The sequence below is a fragment of the Hippopotamus amphibius genome, chromosome 1 (assembly GCF_030028045.1).
Source record: "Hippopotamus amphibius kiboko isolate mHipAmp2 chromosome 1, mHipAmp2.hap2, whole genome shotgun sequence".
Taxonomy (NCBI): domain Eukaryota; kingdom Metazoa; phylum Chordata; class Mammalia; order Artiodactyla; family Hippopotamidae; genus Hippopotamus; species Hippopotamus amphibius.
This window is the reverse complement of record NC_080186.1, coordinates 67,083,396-67,105,926: the sequence shown is the minus strand read 5'-3', so window position 1 is coordinate 67,105,926 and position 22,531 is coordinate 67,083,396. Positions and strand designations below refer to the sequence as shown.

Sequence of the window (22,531 nt, the reverse complement as noted above, 5' to 3'; positions counted from 1 at the left end):
TCAGTGTATCCGTAATAACTTTTTTGGCCTTTAGTAACTAGCTGTTTGTGAGTTAGGATAGGTTTTTTAACCTCTCTGAAGTGTCACTTTTTACATGTTAAAATGATGTTAACACGACCTACCTTTCTAGGAATGTTTTATTGAATTAAATAGAATGTAGCACATTATCTAGAATATAATGGATACTCATTAAATGGTAACTGCTGTTGTAATATATTTTTAAATTGAGGTTTAAAAGATATCTTGGAGCCTGTAAAACAGAAAATAACTACTCCAAGTGACAGAATCTTAAGGCATACTTATCCCCAGTAGATGCTATGACAGATCTCACAGTATGTTATCTAACAAGGGAAATTTAGAAAGTTATTAATAAACTTAAAGAGTTTCCTGAATCACAACTGTATGTATTACTGTTTCACAAAGAGGTGCATTACATAATTAAATTCTTCAGTAGGGACTTCCCTGGCATTCCAGTGGTTAAGACTTTGCCTTCCAATGCAGGGGGCGTGGGTTCGATCCCTGGTCAGGGAACTAAGATCCCACATGCCTTGTGGTAAAAAATCCCAAAAAACATAAAACAGAAGCAATATTGTAACAAATTCAATAAAGACTTTAAAAATGGTCCATATCAAAAAATCTTAAAAAAAAAAAGAAAAGCTTCAATAATATCTGGTTCCTTAACTAAATGTTAGAATTCTAGTAAGTGTATTTTTGTGCTTAATTTAAATTTCATTTTATTCTTTTTCAGATAATCTAATTAAGTGATTGAATAGAATTTCTTAAATTCTATTGAACTAGCTAAAACCATGGTAGTCTCATTAATCCTAAAAATTATACTGCTAAGAAACATTGTAGCATTCTTGTTATTGCTTGGTTATAGCACTGTGATTGCTTTTTTATGAGGTGAAAATACCTTTAAGAAATAATGTTTTCAGCACATTGAAATTGTTGGCTAGGATATGAAATCTACATAAAGTATTCTGTGACTCTAACAGTACTTGTAAGTTTATTAGCTGTCTTACTAGGCTGGCTTATCAGTGACCCTTGGTCTGTCCTCAAAAAGAGTGGGTCATATGATGGATAGCAAGCAAATGCAGGAAGGTAAAAATAACTTGTTTCTCCTTTACTTTGAAATAGATCCCAGATGGATTTTTTGCCCATTTTTATGCCATTTGTGAGCACATCAGCCCTGTCCTCGCCTGGGGCTTTTTGGGTCCTAGAAATTCTCTCTATGATTTATGTTGCTTCTTTAAGGTATGTTCAGTCATTGAATCATTTCTTTTTTCGGATAAAGTTTTATTCTTTGTTTTTGCTTTTGTAGAAGAAAGACTGTTATTTAAATGTAAAGTTATGAAAGTCACCCATGCCAGTGGAACAGTATTATATAGATTTGGTGCTTTATCCTGGGGAAGATTCAACAAGTCCATTCACCTTATCAATTCCTTCTGTAATGTATATGTGTTCTCATATGTGTTACAATCTTAAACAAATTGCTATAGACAGTTCTTCATGCCTGGACACTTTTGAAATTTGTAAAACAAATAATATCTGTCTTTATTGCACATGTGGCAGTTTAGAAATAAGTTCTGGTTCAGGGTAGTATGAGTGATAGAATCCCAGCTATGAGAAGCAAGATGGAAGTTTAAAATTGTATTCCAATGTCAGCAGTTTGAATTTACCAAAACACAACTTGCAGCTTGTTGCAGAATTTTCTGTCTGGCACAGTGCCAAGAAAAGTCTCACTATTTAATAGTCTTGAATTTAGGCTGAGTTTCAAGGAACAAATAAAAGTAAACATAATCAAGTATGAATTTGAAAGTTTTTGATGTTTGAAAATTTGGATGTTTCTCTAGACCCTTTGTTTAAAAAATTAAATTATTTTGTTTATGTGCTATTAATATAGCATTTATATAAATGGTTTAGGACATGTTTTTTTTTTTTTACTGTCATTGAAAACTCATTAATTTTTGATGACTTTACTTGACCTCGCAAGTGTAAGGTTAAGTATTTAGAGGGAAAAGTTTGAACTGGGAATTAAGTCTGCCATTAATGAGCACTCTGACTGTGGGCAAATCATGCTTTGTCTTCTTTCTCTTCGTAAAATGGGAGGACCGGAAAGGTGGATTGCCAACCACCCTTCCAGATATATTGTAAAATCCAGTGAAATCTATGAAGTGTGCCTTCATAGTACTTCTTAGCATTTGATTTCTATAGGATAGAAATGAAATATTCCTGGCTTTTTTGTTCTTTGGAATTACTTTTCTTTCCATCATAGCATAAAAACCTGAGTCCTAATACAAGTTGCTTAAAATGATGTCATCGTAAATATTAAATTACTGAAATGAAATATCCTTCATGATCTTCCACTGATTTGAGATCTGAAATTGTTTTTATTTTTCACGTGTCAAGTTTTTTTTTGGTACAGAAAAATATACATTTGAAATTTATATGTTATAGTTATTGGAAATAGTTTACTCTTGTCTTAAAGTGGTACCAGTGCTCATAGGTAACACTGAAAACTTCAGTTATTGGGAAAGGACTAATAGTAGCCCCTTATAGTTAAACAGAGTTTTTTGGTTCTTTTTGTTTGTTATTTGTTTGTTTGTTTTTGATCATTACATCAGCCCTGAATAGTAAAAATGACAAGGAGTAATTATCCCTCATTTTACAGAAAAAGAAAATGAGACCCTCCCAAAAGGTTTAATCACTTGTTCAAGGTTCCTTTTCCAGTGAGATATGAAGTTAATAGTGGGACTCACCCCTAATTCAGTGTTTGTTACAGTGTTCGTAACTGTTTAGGTTTAATATAATTGTGGTCTACTAAGTGCCAATTTGTCTTGTGTTCATTTTCCAGAATCAAGTTCTGTTCTTTCTCAAAGACATTTTTGATTTCGAGAAGGTGCGCTATTCCAGTATAGAGACTTTGGCTGAAGACCTCATGCAGTTACTTATCCGCCGCACTGAGCTGTTAATGGCCTATCTTGGAGCCGATGCGCTGAGGCATACAAGTAGCTGTATAAGTAGTCACAGTCATGTTATGCCCAGTGGCCTACTAGAAGCCAAAGTGCAATAAGTACCATAAAAATCAGACAATTTAAGTGTGCTATGAAATATTTTAAGGTAACTATTGATTTTGAAACATATATTACACAGAATTGGTGGGTATGGACTCAGGGAGGGGGAAAAAACTCATAGTAAAGAATGAGTGATTGTACTGTACTTACACGGAAGTTCTGTCATAGAATCCCTGTGTAGTGTATCCAAAGTGTTTTTTTACAATCTTTAGGTGATAATCGTTGTGAAATGTTGTATATTTTACAGAAATATTGCTTGAATTGAAACCAGTACTCGGGAGTTAATTGATTTGTTGTCTTGAAGCTGTCTGAAATGTCCAGTTTCTTTCTCAAAAGCTTTGTTTTTATGCTTTGCACCTTGAAGATATATACTTTAGCTAAGACTTTTATGCCCCACACATGCAAGAATATATTACTCCTAGTGTCAACAAATTTAACTTGCCTGGAATTGTGTTTTTAATTGTAAAATTGTTCGTTGTTTAATCAAGTCTAGGCACTAGTGGTGTTTAATAGGTACTACTTACGTTATTGCTTGTGCATTTGCTTAAGTATTTGAATCAAAGAAATTGTAATGACTGAGTATCATTATAAAATATTTAAATGAATTGCCACTGAGAAGTTTACAAGTTACAAGTTTATATTAGATTTACTGAAGTTTCCAAAATATATTAATGTTAGTCCTATGTTACGATAGAGAAACTGAAGAAATTTTCTTTATCTTGGTATAGATTAGAGCATTTCCCTTGAATGAATGGAATATTGATTAAAAATATAATATTTATTAACTGACAGGCAATTAAAATTTTTCCCATGTAGTTTTAAGACTATCTCTCAATATCCTAGGGTATTAATCTTGATACAGTAAAATCATTTCTTCTTTCTGCTTCTACAAAACTGGCTTTTAGTTATTTCCACAGAGAACTTAGTACAATGAGAATTTGTCATATTATGCCCGTATTTTTAAAATATTCATTGATACTTTGAATCTTAGGGAGGTCTTAAAGAAGGTTTTTACCCCATGAATATAGAACAAAGTATTTTTAATGGTATGGAAGTATATTTCCTGTCCTTTATGATAAATACACAATTAAATGGGTTGTTCATATGAATAAGGTTCTTCAGAGTATATTAGATACTTTCAGAGTTGTATTAATTTTGTGTGTAAATCATATACCACTTATTTAGAGTGGCTGGCTCAGTATAACAATGGATTCGATTTGTTGATTTTGCTCCTAAAGTGGGCTTTATTCATTTTAGGAGTGAGTTATCCAGAAGGATCTGAAATATATTTTTTTTAAATGCATTTTTAGATTAAAGTGCCTAGTTTCTAATTAATGAATAGAAAATGAAAAAAGGGGAAAGAAGCATAATATTTTAAGGTTTTAAGTTTATGTATGTGCCACATTTATGTAATATTAATTACAAAATAGGAGATTCAGAATCTTTATGCTGTTTGCACGTCCTGTGTTCTATAATGTGTAACAATATGAAACATTGCTCTGATATTTTTGAGTAGATAGCTCCTTGACTTTTCTTATGTATATTCTTAATTTAACACTTGGCTGTTCATAATTCTTATTACTGATGGAGGAGTATCTTTAGATGGCTCAAAGCTAAAAATTCCATTATGTAATATTTCACTTTTTAATTTATATCCTGTGTTTTGGTTTCTTGTTGATGAATCAGTGGCCTTGAATGATTCACACACATACACACGTGTGCACACACATGCATTCCCATTATTGTGTAAGCAGGGTAGTTATTACTTATGTTAATTTTCCTGTTTGGGGGGCTGAATTTTTTTTTTGGGGGGGGGGCTGAATGTTTTAAGCTGTGGTTTTATAAACAAAGTTATAAGTAAACTTAATTACTTTTTTATTTGAGGAAGATATTGTTTGACATCTATTTTGAAGAATTGCACTATTTAATAATGCTGCTAGTATACATGAAACAACTCTGGGGAATCTATTTCATCAGATAAGATGAATGGCTTTCCAGAAGGTGTTTTTTTCTCTTTTACACTTCACCTTAAAAAAAAAAGAAATTGCCCATATTTAAGAGGTTGATTTGTCAGATTCATTGCTTGAGGTTGATTAGTTTCTGGTCAGTTCAGAAGCTACTACCTTAGTAAGATGCTTTCTTTTTGGCCTTTGACGCAAGAGACAGGAATGACCAAATAGACTTTCAGGGTAATAGGTATAGAAAAAACCCTCTATTATAAGGGAAAAAACTTGACCTTTCTAAAGAAACATCTCTTAAAAATGTTTCTGACCGCTGAAGTGTAAGACATATGTTCCAATTTCAGTTTGCCTTGAAATTGGGTTAAACATAAAGCAATGTTTAAAAAATAAAAAGTAAGTGAACTAGTCTAGAGCCTTTTAGGATAAGTGTTAAAACCCTGTTTAACACTTACTTATGGTAGTATTAGCAGAAAATTGCCTTTGCCATGTGAGTTCTACCATCTGCTTCCCTATGTAAATTATAAGAGGACCTTGAATTAATCATGAGAAAATGGATTTTTTTTTTCCTCCTATTTTCTGGGAAGAAAAAAGTTAAGTGTTCAGGGGATTTATATTTGATAATTTTTTTTTCTATTTTGGTTTCTATACATCTTTGTGCAACTAAAAAGCTACTTATTTCTTCTTGAAGGATTGTGATATGTTTATTAAATGTCAAAATGAGATTCTTTTTAAAAAGAAGGCAAGCTTTTCATACTGTTATAGTCAGCTTCAAAGAACTTTTTCCTTCTCATAAAGAAGTATTTTTTGTTTGCATCCATTTATTATGATTCTGTTAATTTGTTGAATTAACTGAGTTTATAAAAAATATTTACAAACTTTTTCTTGCCTTAAGATGTAATATTTTCCACTTAAATGATTACCTTAGAGTGATTATTTGCATTACAAAAGAATTCTTTAGTTTATCATTCCTTTAAACCTATGAGATAGGAACACCAAAGTAACATTTAACATGCTTGTCTGTGACCTTTCATAATTAGAAATTTTCCATTATGTTTATAATATAATTTGCTTTTAATATGAACACATATTAGGAAATTATTTGGAATATACATTTCAAAGTGATTGTAAGAATTAAGCTGAATTAAAGTCTTTTTTTTTTTTGCTTGAATTAATCAAATTTAGGAATATCTCTGTATGTGAGACTTAAGAATTTATATAATCTGTAATTAATAGAAATAAGGGCATCCTTTGTTTGCTCCTAATGATTATATTATGTTATTGTTTTGCTTAGTTTGAGAACAACCATGTATTAGCTTTACTTGGCTGATATCAGTAAATGTGTCTGTTTCCTAAATGTAAGGACTGCACTTGTTAATTTATGTAAAAGTGAAACACTACAGTAGCAGAAAAAAATAGCACTGGCTCCTTAGCTAAAATAAACACTGTAACATGGATGTGTTTCTACCACTGCCAAATAAAAAAGTGATGGTACATCTTGCTGATGTATTGAATATTTTATACAATGCTTATAGATGTTTGCAAGGTCACACTTGTCTCAGCAGACTCTACCTACCCTATGGGAGCTTTCAGTCTCCATAGAACCACATATACAGGCATGGAGAATACAGAACACTGCAGAAGTACTGAAATCAAGTGTGAAAGTATGTTTTCTTTATGTACTAACTGGGAGAGAAAACAGTTTTGTGATGAATAAAGGCAAACTACTTGTGGTTTTTTATTAATGATTTAAAGTTTCCGTTAAAATTGCCATCAAACACAATATAAATGTATCATATTGATGTACATGCATCCTTCCCTATTCAGACATGCCCCTTGCCCACCACTTCTTGGTAAGAATTCAGATACTTTTAGTCAAGGAGAGGGATGCTGCCTGGATACCACTGAAGACACTGGGTGGTGAGAAGCGTTTATCTGGTTATAAAAATAGTATTCTTGATTTGGGACTTTTAATGAAGAGGTTTATTTTAGAATAATTAAACATGTGCAGTATAGATAAATGTATATAGTTACATTTGTAGACTATTAAACATAAACTTAAGTATATTAGTTAATAAACAAACCATACAAACATGAGTTAAACTTTTTCCTAGCAAGGGTATAGGGTTCGAGCTGGAAGGGGAAGCTAGATCCATGTCTCAGTCTCATCCTCTGTTTTCTTTGTCATCTGCCATCCTCCTGTTGTCTCATGCCGTCCTCTTTGACCCTGCTGCATGAACTTAATATTTTGCACTTTAAACCTATCTCTCTGAATTTTTATGTTTGTTTAAAATACTTCTCTACAAGAGTTTCAGTGTCCTGTTGTTGCACTCTTTGTAAGGCTTTGCTGGAAATCATTATAAACTCACTTGGTTTTTCCAGGTGTCTTTCTTACTGTTCTCGTACTGCTTTTGACTTCTATTTTTTTATGTAGTGTTTCTTCCTACACTCTGTATTCTGTAATACTTTACCCTGCCACTTCTTCTCCTTTAATCTCTTTCTCTCCTCAAGCTACTGACATCTTTGATCAGGCTGCATGGCTTTTTTGTCTGATGAGGTTCTTTTTTTGTTTTTTCTACCTTTCAACAGTGAAAACCCTTAAGTAACCTTTATCGTTTGGGCAGGAAAGGACTGAATTCCAGTACAGAAAAAAAAAAAAAAAAAAAGCAGACCTTCCTTTTATGATGCTTTTTATTCTTTAGTTAAAAGCCACAGCAAGGTAACTGGTATATCAAATACCACCTCAACGTTTTGCTTTTAACTGTCTCTTATGTGTGTCACAAAAGCCTTTCACAAAGTATACTTATATATAGGGAATTATAGAACTTTTATAATTTGCTGTTTGAAGTAATACCATAATACTTAAGTATAGAGAAGAACTTTGACATTTGAAAGCACCTGAAATATGTGACTTCTAGAATTTTGCAAATTCTTTTAATAACACTCTGTGAGAGAATAGGCCCAGGGACTATTTTAAAAAGGACTGAGTGCTTAATGTGGTAGCAGATGGATAATTTTTTTTTTAAGTAGGTTAAAGCAGGTGCATTTGTTATCTACTGCTGCATAAAAAATTATCCCCAAATTTAGCAACCTTGAACAACGAACATTATCTCCCATAGTTTCTGAGGGTTGGGAATTTAGGAATGGCTGATTCCAGTGGTCCAGGCTTAGGGTCTGTCCTGAGACTGCAGTCATCTGAAGGTTTGACTAGGGCTGGAAGATTTGCTTCCAAGATTTGCTCACTCACGTGGGTGTTGTCAGGGGGCTTTAGGTCCCTGCCACATGGGCTTTTTTTTTTACCAGAGCTGCCCTAGTATCTTTAAAATATAGCAGCTGGCTTTCCTGAGTGAGTAATCCAAGAGATATCAAGGCAAAAGACACAGTATCTTTTATAACCTAGACTTGAAAGGGACATGCCATCACTTGTGCCATATTCTATTAGTCACACAGACCAACCCTGACACAGTGTGGGAAGAGATTACACAAGGGCGGAAAGACTAGGAGGCGGGGTCATTTGGGGTTATCTTGCTGGCTGGATATCATACCAGGAAATCATAATAAATGGTATATAGACAGTTTATTAATACAGACATTTTAATTTTAAATGAAAATGTGCACATTCTCGGGCCAATCTTTTGATGTAGGGTCAAGGCCTTTACTTGGAGTATGGATCTGTTTGGTATTCTGAGATGTCTGTTGCATAAACCATACCTCTAAATCATCATCTGGGATTTCCAGTTTCCCTTACTTTTTAAAAAATATTTATTTTTTATTTACTTATTTATTTATTTTTGACTGCGTCGGGTCTTAGTTGTGGCACGCAGGATCTTCGTTGAGGCATGTGGGATCTTCCATTGCAGGCTCTCTAGCTGTGGCGCATAGGCTTTTCTCTAGCTGTGGCATGTGGGTTTTCTCTCTCTAGCTGTGGCACCTGGGCTCCAGAGCACGTGGGCTTTGTAGTTTGCAGCATGCAGGCTCTCTATTTGAGGTGCCCGAGCTCAGTAACTGTGGTGCATGGGCTTAGTTGCCCCTTGGTATGTGGGATCTTAGTTCCCTGAGCAGGGATCGAACTGCATCCCCTGCATTGGAAGGTGGATTCTTTACCACTGAACCACCAGGGAAGTCCCTCCCTTACTCCCCCCCCCCATTTATTTATTTATTTATTGGCTGCGTTGGGTCTTCCTTGCTGCGTGTGGGCTTTCTCTAGTTGCAGAGAGCAGGGGCTGCTCTTTGTTGCAGTGTGCGGGCTGCTCATTGTGGTGGCTTCTCGTTGCAGAGCATGGGCTCTAGGCTCGAGGGCTCCAGTAGTTGCAGCATGTGGGCTCAGTAGTTTGGCTTGTGGGCTCTAGGCTCAAAGGATTCAGTAGTTGCAGCATGTGGGCTCAGTAGTTGTGGTGCACGGGCTTAGTAGCACTGCAGCGTGTGGGATCTTCCCAGACCAGAGCTTGAATCTGTGTCTCCTGCATTGGCAGGCAGATTCTTAGCCACTGTACCACTAGGGAAGCCCCCTCCCTTACTTTTAAAGGTGAGAAAATTTACATGGAAAGCAATGAGTGCCCCCTAGGTTTACATAATTTTCTACCCAATTGTTTACATTTGTCTTCCCCACACCTAGTTTGATGATAATTTTTGAAAGCTCTTTGCCTTGAAGTCTTCATTCACCTTAGCTTTTATAAATACTGTAACTCTAGTTTTGCTTTTGTGTTTCTTCCTTTTTGTAATGTTTATGTAATTTGTATAACATGCAACTTGATATAATCAAGTCTAAGAACAAATCCAATTGATTCATGATAAATATACAAGGAATGTTTACTCAAATCAGCAAATCTTGGATTTCTAATAGTCTTCTCAAACTTAGCATGTCCAAAACGGAGCTCCTGACCACACCTGCCTAAACCTCCTCCCAGTCTTTCTCATCCCAGTAAATGACAGCTCCGTTTTTCCAGTTCCTCAGGCCAACTTCTTTTCTTCACATCTCACACTCAATCTGTTACCAAAATGCTACCACTTGCACTTTTTAAAAAGTACCAAAAAAAAAAAAAAAAAAAAAGCCAAGCATTTCTCACTACCTTCAGAACTATCACTTTGGTCCAAACTCCCATTACCTGTCCTTCTGATTATTTTGGAAGCCTCCTAATTGGTGTCCCTACTTCATTTAGTGTATTTGCAGCATACCAGCCAGACTGAACATGTTAAAAATATGTCAGGTCATGTCACTGCTTTGTTCACAATCCACCAGTGGCCACCCATCTTACTCAGAGTAAAAGCCAAAGCCCTCACGATGTAAAAAAGGTTTCTCAGTCTGTCACCTGCCCCGCTCCACTTGGTATTACTTCATTCTTTGCCTAGTCAGCTTCATGCACCCAAGTGTTCTTGATCTTCCCAGAACGTGTCAGATAGGATCCTTCCTGGGGCCTTTGCACCTCCTTCTGGACCACTCTTCTCCCAGATATCTCCAGATATTTACATAGCTCGGTGCCTCACTTTCCTCAAGATTTTTCTCATATGAGGCTTTCTCTAAACTCTATCTATGTGCACCCACTCCGTTCCCAGCATTCCTTATTTTTCCGCTCTGGTTTATCTGTATTGCTTATCACTTAGTTGTTTATTTGCTTATTGTCTGCATCTTCCACTAGAATGTATGTCCCATGATGTGGGAAGACATTCTGGAACCTTTTTGAAACATTGAAAACGTTGAAGTATGTGGGCCGAGCGATGGGATTCAGAATGTCCTGCTTGAGCAGTGGAGGAGCTGAGGGTGCGGGGCGTGGAGACTAATATCACCCTGTTTGGTCCTGAGGGATGGCTGGTTAGCCAAAGACGGGTAAGATTCCTCAGAGGAGGAACAACCTAAGACAGGCACAGCCGCAGAGGAGCCAACAGGGGTGGTGCATAGAGCCTTCCTTATATCACCGTGTTTGGCCCTGGAGGATGACTGGTTAGCCAGAGACGGGTAAGATTCCTCAAGGGAGGAACAACCTAAGACAGGCACAGTCGCAGAGGGGCCAACACGGGTGGGGCACAGACCCTTAATCCTTTTGAGAGAGGTCTCCTGCCCCCAGGGCTGCTTTGCTCTCCACGCCCAGCTCAAATCAGGACCCAGGAGGCAAACAAAGATCATTGCCCCCAGTCATGTGAGGCCTTTGATTGTTTATGGGATTAACCTGGGAGTGTTAGACCCTTAGGCTATGCTGAGAACTCAATAAAAGCAAGGTGGGATCAATCAGCGAGGCTCTTGATCCTAGAGGTCTTGAGTCCCCTGGTCCCATCTTTCTCTTCAGTCTATGTCTGTGTGTTCTTCAAGCTTGCGGCACCCGTCACTCACCTCGAGTCGCCGAGTTGATCCCGGCACCATGATGTCAGGGCTTTTTATTTGTTTTGTGACTGCTGTATCCTAAGTATCTAGAACTGAATATTTGTTGAATGAATGAATGAATGAATGATGAATTGAGGGGGGAAGAGAGGTAGGCCTTGCAAGGTGTGGATAGCTAGCAGAGTTTATAGGAAGAATGAAGAGCTTTGTTGTACCTGGTGAATCTGTTGAATGGATCAGTTAAGAGAGTTTCTACTCACTTCTTTAAAGTCATAAATATAAATGTGTAATTATAAATTGGGAAGTGTAGGGAGGAAAAGGGTGGAATGAGAATTTATAATGGGGGGCTGATACAGGGTAAAAGGAAGTCTTCTCTGAGAAGGCAACGTATAAGCAGACAGCAAAAGCATATGCTGAAGTTAGGTAGGTGAAGAGTCTGGGGAAAGAGAATTTCATGCAGGGGGACCCCCTTATGCACAGGGTCTGCAGCCAGAATGACCACGAAAATTCCATGAACTGAAGAAGGTCAGGGTCATGGTGTTTTGAAGGGAGCAAGGGAGCAAGCTAGATCATCCAGGCCACTCTCATCTGTATTAGAGTAAATTTAATTACCAATCTAAAACTTTTCTCTAATTGAAGAATAAACAGCTCTCTTCCTCTTAAAAGAGTTGCCATCCTGAGTAAATAGTGTATGAGGATGGGGTGGAGAAGGAAGGTTATTAGTTGTGACCAGAAGGCCTGGGATTTCCCTGGTGGTTCAGTGGGTAAGACTCCGTTCTCCCAATGCAGGGGGCCCAGGTTGGATCCCTGGTCTGGGAACTATATCCCATGTGCTGCGACGAAGATTATACATGCCACAATGAAGATCCTGAATGCCGCAACTAAGACCCAGCACAGCCTAAATAAATAAATAAATAAATAATTTTTTTTAAAGAAAAGAAAACAGAGCAAACCAGAAGGCCTTTTCAACATCCCTGAAAATATAATCTGAGCACCACTCTCTGCCCAGGACTGGAAGTTTGAGGTGGTTGGCCCTAGTTTATCTGTGTGGATCCTAGTTCAATTTTGTTAATTCATTCACTCATTCATTAAATTTTTGTTCATTTTATGCGTGTAGTGAAGAATTGAAGATCTTCCCCACCCAGCAGGAGAGAATGTCCCCGCTGGATGAGTATTTCAGGTTTTAATTTGTCTGATGGGTTTAATTGACAGGCTGGTGGTCCAGATTGAAAAGTTCTGTGGTGCTAATATTCACAAAATGTCTTAACGTAGGTTTAGAAAGACCAGAGATGATTTGCCTTCTATTAAGGAAAATTGGAATGTTATATAAATATTCTTTATTTTTATGCCTCCTTCTCCCCTCCTCCCTACGGTCCTCCACTTTTCTCTATCAGCCATTCTCTTTGGAGGTAAAGACCAGAACCAAGAAGAGGAGAGCAACAGACAGATGAAGTGGTCCTCGGTCTGCCGCCCTCTGCTCTCAACAATAAAGGGAAAGTTGGTCGAGGGTCAACGCTTTGGATGAAGATAAGGTAGCGGTTTGGCTTCTTCGACACCAGGACTGGTGGACCAGCTGACAACTGGGCCCCAGCGCAAACCGGCTGTGGGTAGAGGGGAGGCAGCTGCAGCCTGTTTCTGAATCCCATTCCAGTAGCACTCGTGCCCCACAGGGGAGGCAGCCTCCCTTCCCCGGACTCCGCCGGGAGGTGGAGGCAGACCCGCGGGGAGGGGGTCAGCTCCGGGATCCAGAGCCGGGCGACCGGCAGTCCCGGCGGAAAGTTGGCAGCCGCCGCCCCCCTCGCCCGCCTTCCTCCATCCAGGACTCTCCACCCCTCTCCGGGCGATACGGCGGAGGCGGGGGGTTGGGGAACTGGCCTCGTGTTTTGGAACAGCTGCAGCCGGCGCTGGGCCCGCCTGGAATGCGGGAACAGGCTGCGCACCAGGACTTTTATGGAAACTTGCTGCTGGAGCCGGCGGCGGCGGCGGCGGCCAAAGGGCTCGTAGCGGCTGGAGCGGCGGCGCCGACCGGAGCGCCCGGACCCCTGCCCACACCTCGGTGCCCGACGCGCACAGCCTCCCCGCGCGCACCCCGGACCTCCGCGTGTCGCCGGCTCGAGGCGGGTGAGAGGAGTCGGGGGGACGTGGGGCGGGGGCGGCGGAGACGCAGCCGGAGCCGTCGGCTCCCCCGGGGCGGCGGGCGGGGGCTGCGGGGACGAGCGCCCCGGCTCCAGGCCGGGCTCCATCCAGCCGCGGCGACACGCCGGTCCGCCGGCGCGAGGGAGCGGGCCCCTCAGCCGCAGCCGCGGGCTCGGCGGAGGGCGGACCGGGGTCGGCCTGGCCGTCCCTCCACGGTCGCCGGCCTCGGGCTTCTGGCCGCGATTGCCTTGCCCGGCTCCGCAGCTTCGGCGCGGCTTGCGCCCTGTCTGTGCAGTTTCGGGGGCTTTCTCGTTCCTGCAGGGAGGGAACCCTCCGGGAGTGCGGCGGCTGCCGGTCCCCTTGCTCTATCCGAGGGGTCCCGGCAGGTAAAGTGCCGTGTCGTCTCCCCCACCACGTGCCCCCGGCGCGGTCTCCATCTCCGCCGGCAGTGCCTGTTGTTTTTAAGAGAGATCATTTCTTATCGGTCCCTGTGGAGGTCGGGGAGTGAGATGTGATTTAACAGCCCATCCTCTGCCCCCTCCCTCCAAGCTAGTTTTTCGCGATTGTGTCCGAGGTCGGATGTTGGGAGCTGTGCAACTAGAGTTGGAAGTTGGAGTGAATGATGTATTCACCTCTCGAGACCTCCCTTGTCTATATGCTTTTTGAAAACGCCGAGCCATTCCAACGGTTTGTAAACTATGAAACGCTCTGCAGAGCTAAAAATGTATTACTCATGGCGTTTGTCAAGAAAATAACCAAGTGCAGAGGTTAGTTGAGTATTGCAGCGGCTTCAAGATTTTCATTTCATATTTATTTAAGGTTCATAATGCGAACAAAGAGAGTTGGAAAGAGGGGTGGGGGGAAGAGAGAGAAGGAGAGAGAAAGGGAGGATAGAATGAGAACAAGATAAAAATAGCATAAGGATATGTCCTAACAAAATGTCTGTCCTTGGACAGGAGGCAGGTAGAGAGAAGAAGTAAGTCATAGTAAGAAAGAAATTAGTTCCATGAGCAAAGCAGCGGGAGCATCATTCACCAGCTAAATTTTGTTAATGAATTCATGTATGGGCCCATTGGCCTTCGAGTCACAACATAGCTATGTGTTGGGTAGCATGATTAAATAAACTTAAGTATTTATACCATCTTAGTCATCCGTCATTGAGTGAACCACATTATTTCCCCCCTAATCCTATTACAGGTTAAATTGCTGCCATGAGAAAACTCAGAATACACATAAGTCTGTGAAATTCTTTTGAGTTTTGAAGTCTCATAGGGTGGAAAAGTGCATAATTAATCAAGTTGAAGGACAGGGTTTTTTGGGGTTTTTTTGTTCTTTTTGTTTGTTTTGGGGGGAGGTATGTTTAGTATAAACGAACTTTGATTATTTAATGTAGTTAAGTAAGATTCTTTCTCACAGCTATTAGCCCCCTATTTTTGAAGATATTTTATATTTTGGATGGGAATATTTTAAAGAAAAATGTGAGCAGTTCTGTATTTTATCTGCAATGACTCCCTTAAAGAGCCCTAAGCAAAAACCACAACAAAATTTGTTTAAATCCAGTTTACATTGTTACATTATTGATGTAATTCCATTTTCATGAAAGTCACACTTTTAAATCCCTTTTAAGCTGAAATGTAGTGAATAGCATTTTTTTATGCTTACCTGAAAATGGAATCTGCTATTTTTGAAAATTTGGTATGACTGATCATTGTCAAAATGTATGTCATCTTGAGATGACTATATTTAGCATCAGGGAAGGAATGCATTATCTAGGTTTTTGAGCAGTATTTTTCCCTGAAATTACATTTGAGGTATTTGGGTTAGGGTTTCATTTGTGAACAGAATGAAAACTGGATATTTATATTTGGAAGAGATTAATTGGAAACTTAGATTGCTTAGAACCCAAGTGGCTGGAAATGAGGTACTACTTCATTTAAGAAAAAAAAAACACCCTACTGTTATCTTTGAAACACCCTAAAGGCAAATAAAAGTATTGTTTAAATAAAAATACATGCCTAAAAGAAAGAAAACAATGTAGTAAATGTAGAAAAGTATGTAACAGATGGGCAGATGTCTGAAAGTTTTTATGGAAGAGAGGACAGTACATTGTGTACGGTGTGTAGGCCACACACATAAAACATCTTAGTAGTCGACTTTATAATTAAGAAGGAAAATGACCTACAACATTCTTCGCAATTTCACATATTTCTGTTCTTATTTAATCGATCTGTGGTCTACATCACCTGTATAGTTTCTTTCATGTTCTCTTTTTTCTGGTTTTATAATTGCAAGATTACATATTTATATATACTTGGAGTTGTTATATTTTCTTTTTCTTTTTAAATACTCAATGCCTAGTTTGGCTTGACTTATGGTAGTATACTTCCTACACTCTAGGATGGGTGGATTTTTACCCAGAAATCCAACGTATTTAACTTTCAGTCAGATTTGTTTTTTATGATAAAGTTAGTACAGCGATATTATATTTATGGTTAAAAATTGTGGGAAACCGAAAAGGGAGCTCTCATCATCTGACACATAAACTGCTAGTCTTTTGATAAAGTTCCCTCTTTTCCCCATGAATAGGATGGTTTTTTCTTGCATTGCCATATCTCAGTGAAGGTACATATGTGAAAGCATCTGATGCAGTATCTGCCATCTAGTAAGTGTTCAATACTTGGTTCTTTTTCTCCTTTCCCCTCCTTTTTTTCCCTTTTGTCATCTCTTCCTTTCTGTTCTCAGATTAGAAGACAGTTTGGGGTCCCTAGGCCAGGTTTTTAGGTTGGTGAAACTGACTTCCACCTTCCTTTCTGTGCCTCTTTCCTGCCATTTCCTCCCCTTTGACTCTGCCTCCCTCTCTTTTTTTTTTCTTTTAAAGATTTATTTATTTGGCTGTGTTGGGTCTTCGTTGCTGCCCATGGAATTTCTCTAGTTGCAGCAAGTGGGGGCTACTGCTCTTCATTGTGGTGCACGGGCTTCTCATTGTAGTGGCCCTCTCTCGTTGCAGAGCACAGGCTCTAGGAACGTGGGCTTCAGTAGTTGCAGCACATGGGCTCAGTAGTTGTGAGTCACGGGCTCTAGAGCGCAGGCTCGGTAGTTGTGGTGCACCGGCTTAGTTGCTCCCCGCAGCATGTGGTATCTTCCCAGACCAGGGATCAAACCCGTGTCCCCTGCATTGGCGGGCGGATTCTTAACCACTGCTTCACCAGGGAAGCCCCTCTGCCTCCTTCTTTCTGGCCGAAATAGGCCTCCCCTTTGTCCCTTTGCATTTTCTCAATGCTGCTTGTTAATTTAGATCAGGGGCCAGAAATTGGGAGCCAAAAAACCACTTTCAGCCACAGATATGCTTAAAAATTGTACATTTTATATTAAAATATGGATTTTCACCCTCTCTTGAAAAATTGGAAAATCTTGGCAAAACTGGGTCCACATTTCTGCATAGCAAGAATACCCGGGAACTAAGTAGTGGCTGTGTCCTCAGGCAGAACACACAGTCTCCTTTTGACATAGTCTCTATCATCCCATATTGTTTGACAACTAGTCATCACTCATTTACATTATCTGTCAATTATTCTACATAACATTAACTTACATTACCTAACCATAGACACTTGAATATACAGGCCCCTGATCTAAGTATTAGGGCAGTTCTGAAGCCAAGATATGATGGAAAGTCTGCTGGACTTGGCATTAAGAACCTGGACTTTAAATGTTGTAGATATATTTTGGTTAGCAATCCTTGTCTTCAATAATCTAATCATGGGAATGGGAAGGAGAGATTCACTTTTTTTTAAAGAATTTTTATTGAGATATAATTGACATACAATAAACTGCATATAGATTAACTTTCATTACCATTAATTGCCAGTGTCAATTGAGCTGAAAGGAACAATGTATTGAGAACTAAAACAAAGTATTTTAACTGGTGGGATTTTAGAAAGCATAGGGGAGATATCTCTGGGAAAGAAATCTTTCCTAGGAACTCTTAAATAATTCTACTCCTTCCCCATCTTAGAAGTGTTCAGGAGAGTTTTTGTGACCCTTAGACATTGGTCATAAAGTGGAATTAACTACTATTCTTCTGCATCAACGTCCCACCCACTTGTTTGGAGCCAGAGCCCTGGGTCTTCCCATTCCCAGCTCTGTCCTTCATTGAAAAGCCATCTTCCACTTGAAGAGAGGATAAGGAGGCCCATTCTCCTCCAGAAATTACCACATCCATTTGCTTGGGAAGCCAACATCCTGAAGGTCCAAGTTTTTGGTTTTTCATGATATCTAGTTTAATGTAAACTCACTCCGTTTTATTTCACTTTCTATAATTTTATTTGTTCATTCCTTCATGCATTCATTCATGCATCCTCATCATCAGCCCTCTTTTGATAGCTATAATTCATAAGTTTTGCATGGGCTGATTTTGGATCATACAGTTTTCCTGCTATCTCTTGGTTATTCATCCACCAGCTCAAATATGAATTGAGTTTGTACTGTGTCCTGGTTGTTATGTGAGACACTAAAGGTAAAGAACTGAGTAGAGCACAGTTCTTACCTTTCAGGGACCCTAGTATGGTGAATGCTCTTTGAAAAATATTATATACAGTCATGTGAGTGCAAAGTATTATGTATTAATACAGAAGAATGTCAAGGCAGGTTGAAAATAAGATTCTTGGTTATCAGTGAGGAATTGTATATTGGTAGAAAAAAAAAATTTAACTATTTTAAATAGGTAAAATAGGATCTGGTTTCATATTTTTGAACTGTAATGAGATTTATGGTGTTTCATAATATGTTTTTTAATTAATTAATTTATTTATTGGCTGTGTTGGGTTTTCATTGCTGCACACGGGCTTTCTCTAGTTGCTGCGAGCTGGGGCTACTCTTCATTGTGGTGTGCAGGCTCCTCATTGCGGTGGCTTCTCTTGTTGCAGAGCATGGGCTCTAGGTGTGCGGGCTTCAGTAGTTTTAACACATGGGCTCAGTAGTTGTGGCTCACAGGCTCTAGAGCGCAGGCTCAATAGCTGTGGCGCACGGGCTGAGCTCCGTGGCACATGGGATCTTTCTGGAGCAGGGATTGAACCCATGTCCCCTGCATTGGCAGGCAGATTCTTTACCACTGCACCACCTAGGAAGTCCCCATAATATAATATATACTTATATAATATATAAGTATAAGGTTACAACCTTCATTAAATGTAGTAAGGTTACATAATATTCAAGTTTATATTTCTTGTACAAATACAAAATGATAAAAATTTAGGCTCACATTTTCTGAAGATTAAAACAATATTCTTTGTTCCAAAGTCTGTAAAGAGGTAGGTTTTTACATTTATTTCTAGTATATAGGTTAGTGTCCCGTCTAAAACGTTCTTAAAAGTTGAGACAAAGAATTTACTTGAGTTTAATGAACTGCAGATTTAAAGCTGTCACTTTCTTGACAATTCTGTCCTCCTTGAGAAAGGAAATAATACATTAACACAATGACACAGTTATTGTAAATGATAGATAGCTGTGATTTAAAATTCTTTTCTTGATTCCTGCATTATTTGCTATCGAAATATTTTAATTGCATATCTAAAAAAGTCAAGTAAAGTAATTAAATTTAGAAAATTTAGAGGTCAAACAAAGGTCCAATGAAATTCTAGAAAAGGAACGTTAGCATGCATATTTTAAGATGATCTGTTATACTTAATATATTCTACAAGGGTGAGTCAAAAATTATCCGCACTACAGTTATATTAATACTTCTGTTGGCCACACTGTCTTATCAGCACTTTCTATTCAAGGCTACTGTCTCACCAGTCACTGCTGTGCAGATGTGAACGTGTTTCATCAGTTCATTTGTAACTGTGGTGCAAGCAAAAATGGATGCCCTGCTTGTGATTTGCATGAAAGAAGAGCAGCGTGCAGTGATTCGTTTTTTGTGGTCTGAGGGTGTGCAACGTCTGCACACTTCTGCCCACACTGTCAACACTCTGCAAAAACTTCGTTTTAGGGCTTCCCTTGTGGCACAGTGGTTAAGAATCTGCCTGCCAATGCAGGGGACATGGATTCGATCCCTGGGCCAGGAAGATCCCACATGCCACGGAGCAACTAAGCCCATGTGCCACAACTACTGAAGCCCGTGTGCCCAGAGCCCATGCTCTGCAACAAGAGAAGCCACCGCAATGAGAAGCCTGCGCACCACAACGAAGAGTAGCCCCCTCTCACCGCAACTAGAGAAAGCCCATGTGCAGCAATGAAGACCCAATTTAGCAATAAATAAATACATAAATTTATAATAAAAAAAAACCCACTTCATTTTGAGGTGTTAAAGCATCCTCCCTATAGTCCTGACCTTGCTCCATCGGACTTTCACCTTTTTGGTCCCCTAAAAGCAGCCCTACAGGGATGAAGATTCACTTCTGATGAAGTGAAGTAGTGAATTTGTGGCTTGCAAGCAGCCCAGCCTAAAACATTTTTTAATGAGGGGATACGAAAGGTTGTTGACAGATGGACAAAGTGTATTGAAAAGCAAGCTTATGTTGCAAAATGATGTATTTGTCTTTTCTAAAAGTTAATTAAAATAAATTTTACAGCGAGTGCAGATAATTTTTTTAAATTTTATTTATTTATTTATTTATTTTTTTTGGGGGGGGTACACCAAGTTCAATCATCTGTTTTTATACACATATCCCCGTATTCCCTCCCTCCCTCGACTCCCCCCCCACCCTCCCTCGACTCCCCCCCCACCCTCCCTTGGCTCCCCCCCCATCCTCCCCCTCCCAGTCCTCTAAGGCATCTTCCATCCTCAAGTTGAACTCCCTTTGTTATACAACAACTTCCCACTGGCTATCTGTTTTATAGTTGGTAGTATATATATGTCTGTGCTACTCCCTCGCTTCGTATCAGATAATTTTTGACTCACTGTTGTACTATGAGACTTACATATTCTTTCACAGCTTGAGCTTTATACATTAATATTCAACCTGGAAATTACTTTATAACAGCTCAAAAGTATACACTATTTTTTTTTTTTTTTTTTATAAATTTATTTATTTAATTTATTTATTGGCTGCATTGGGTCTTCGTTGCTGCACATGGGCTTTCTCTAGTTGCTGCGAGTGGGGGCTACTCTTCATTGTGGTGCGCAGGCTCCTCATTGTAATGGCTTCTTTTGTTGTGGAGCACGGGCCCTAGGTGCGTGGGCTTCAATAGTTGTGGCACATGGGCTCAATAGTTGTGGCTCACGGGCTCTAGAGCACAGGCTCAAGAGTTGTGGCACACGGGTTTAGTTGTTCTGTGGCACGTGGAATCTTCCCAGGGCAGGGCTCGAACCCGTGTCCCTTGCATTGGCAGGCAGATTCTTAACCACTAGGCCACCTAGGAAGTCCTACACTATTTTTGAAACATATATTATCAGGCTATTAAGTCATTTTCCTGAAGTCTATCTTGTTAATTACTATGCCAATTGATACCAATATTAGTATATTGTATATGCTTACATATATACAATTCATATATATATATTTCATGTACTTTTAGGTAAAAATAGAGAATGATAGAGTGAAATGAGTAGTTGACTAGAGGCCAAGAAAGTTGGAGTCTAGTTCCTTGTTCTGCTACTGAACAGTTTGCAACCTTGGATTGGTCACTGAATCTTTCTGCGCCTCCCGTTTTTTTATATAATAAATGGATGAGTTGGAGTAATTGATCTTTAAGGTCTTTAGCGAATGAGCTCTAAGAATTCAGAGTTCTTAGTACATGTATAACCAGACCCCAAATGTAATTCTGACAGGTAGCATAACCTGTTCAAAACAACTCATTTTTTTACCCCTTAAACATGCTTTTAATGGTAACCCTGTCCACCCATTCTTCAAACTAAAAACCTTGAACTAATTCTTGACAATATTCCTCTCCTCACCTCTACCCTCCAAATTTAATTCGTCAAAATTCTTACAGTAATGCCCCCCATACAGCCCCCTTCCTTGGAGGAAGGGACTTTCTCTTTTGGTTCACTTTCTTCTCTCCAAAGCCTAGGATTGTCCCCGGCATATAGTAGCAGCTTAATAAATACTTGTTAAATAAATGAATGAATGGGTCACTGTGTCTTGTCAATTCCATCTCTAAAACCTTCCCATTCTGCGCCCAGTCTGTCTTTCCAGTTTTACCATAGATTCTCTGGACAACTCATAGTACCCCAGATTTGCAGGGGGCTGTCAGGCATTGGTGTTTTTGTTCATGTTGCTTCTTTTGCCTGGATGCCCTTACTCTCTTTTCTACTTTGTAAAATCCTATTTGTCCTTCAGCGTCTTAATCAAGGCTGTAGTAATATTGCAGTATGCCCTCTGAAACCTGTGATGGATACTTAGTTGTCTTCATTTAACATGAATACTTAATATGCTTTATTAATGGCATTATTAAATCCTCTTATCATCTCTTTATTATGAGAAAACTTTTGCTGATGAACCACATGTTTAACCTTATCCTTTGGTCAGTGTTCTGTCTTGTTCTTGGTAACAATTCAGTTGGCTTGCCTGAGATCTTAGATGCTTAGAAAAATTGTTGTGTTGCTGCTGCCCCTTTAAGGTGGCTAAAGACATTACATCTGCCTGCTCAGACAGAAGTCACTTAATACTAGATTAAGAAAAGTCTGTGAGATTCCAGATGTAAAATCCTTTGGCATTTAGGTTATTGAAGTGCTCAGTCTAACTACTTTCTTTTTAGAGTGAGAACTGATGTGATTTGATAGAATGTTTTTTCCTATAATTCAGCAAATCTCAGAATAATTCTGGTTTTAGAATCCTTGGGAGTCCCCAGGACCCTTCAAGGACTCACGAGGTCCTTCCTTTTCTAACAGCATATCTCTATGAGGCCATATTTTCTTTATATACGTCAGTCAAAACAACATATCACAAGAGTTTGACTGCAGAAGCAGATATGAGAATATGTCTGTTTTTATTAAGTCAGATATTAAAAAGATGTGCAGAAATGTAAAACAATGTCACTTTTCTAATTATTTTTATTTTGGAAAATATAGTTTTTTCATAAAATGTATTTGTTGATATATAATGTGC

General features: G+C 39.1%; 2 protein-coding genes across 7 annotated transcripts in view; both read left to right on the top strand.

Annotated features, from left to right (window-relative positions):
* Window positions 1-6,715, top strand: part of MIGA1 (mitoguardin 1) — an 86,075-nt gene extending 79,360 nt beyond the window's left edge. For all 3 annotated transcript variants that reach the window (XM_057715621.1, XM_057715604.1, XM_057715612.1), the window contains exons 15-16: window positions 1,138-1,254; window positions 2,855-6,715. In XM_057715621.1, coding sequence (XP_057571604.1) covers window positions 1,138-1,254; window positions 2,855-3,073 — 336 coding nt within the window. In that variant the 3' untranslated portion in view covers window positions 3,074-6,715. The remainder of the gene's footprint in view (window positions 1-1,137; window positions 1,255-2,854) is intronic.
* A 6,573-nt stretch (window positions 6,716-13,288) lies between these two features.
* NEXN (nexilin F-actin binding protein) overlaps window positions 13,289-22,531 on the top strand; it is a 46,679-nt gene continuing 37,436 nt past the window's right edge. For 2 of the 4 annotated variants that reach the window (XM_057715463.1, XM_057715454.1), the window contains exon 1: window positions 13,446-13,462. The gene's annotated coding sequence lies outside the window, so the exon portion shown is untranslated. Of the gene's footprint in view, window positions 13,467-22,531 lie in introns of all 4 variants that reach the window. The other 2 variants (XM_057715473.1, XM_057715483.1) reach the window with 2 other exon arrangements.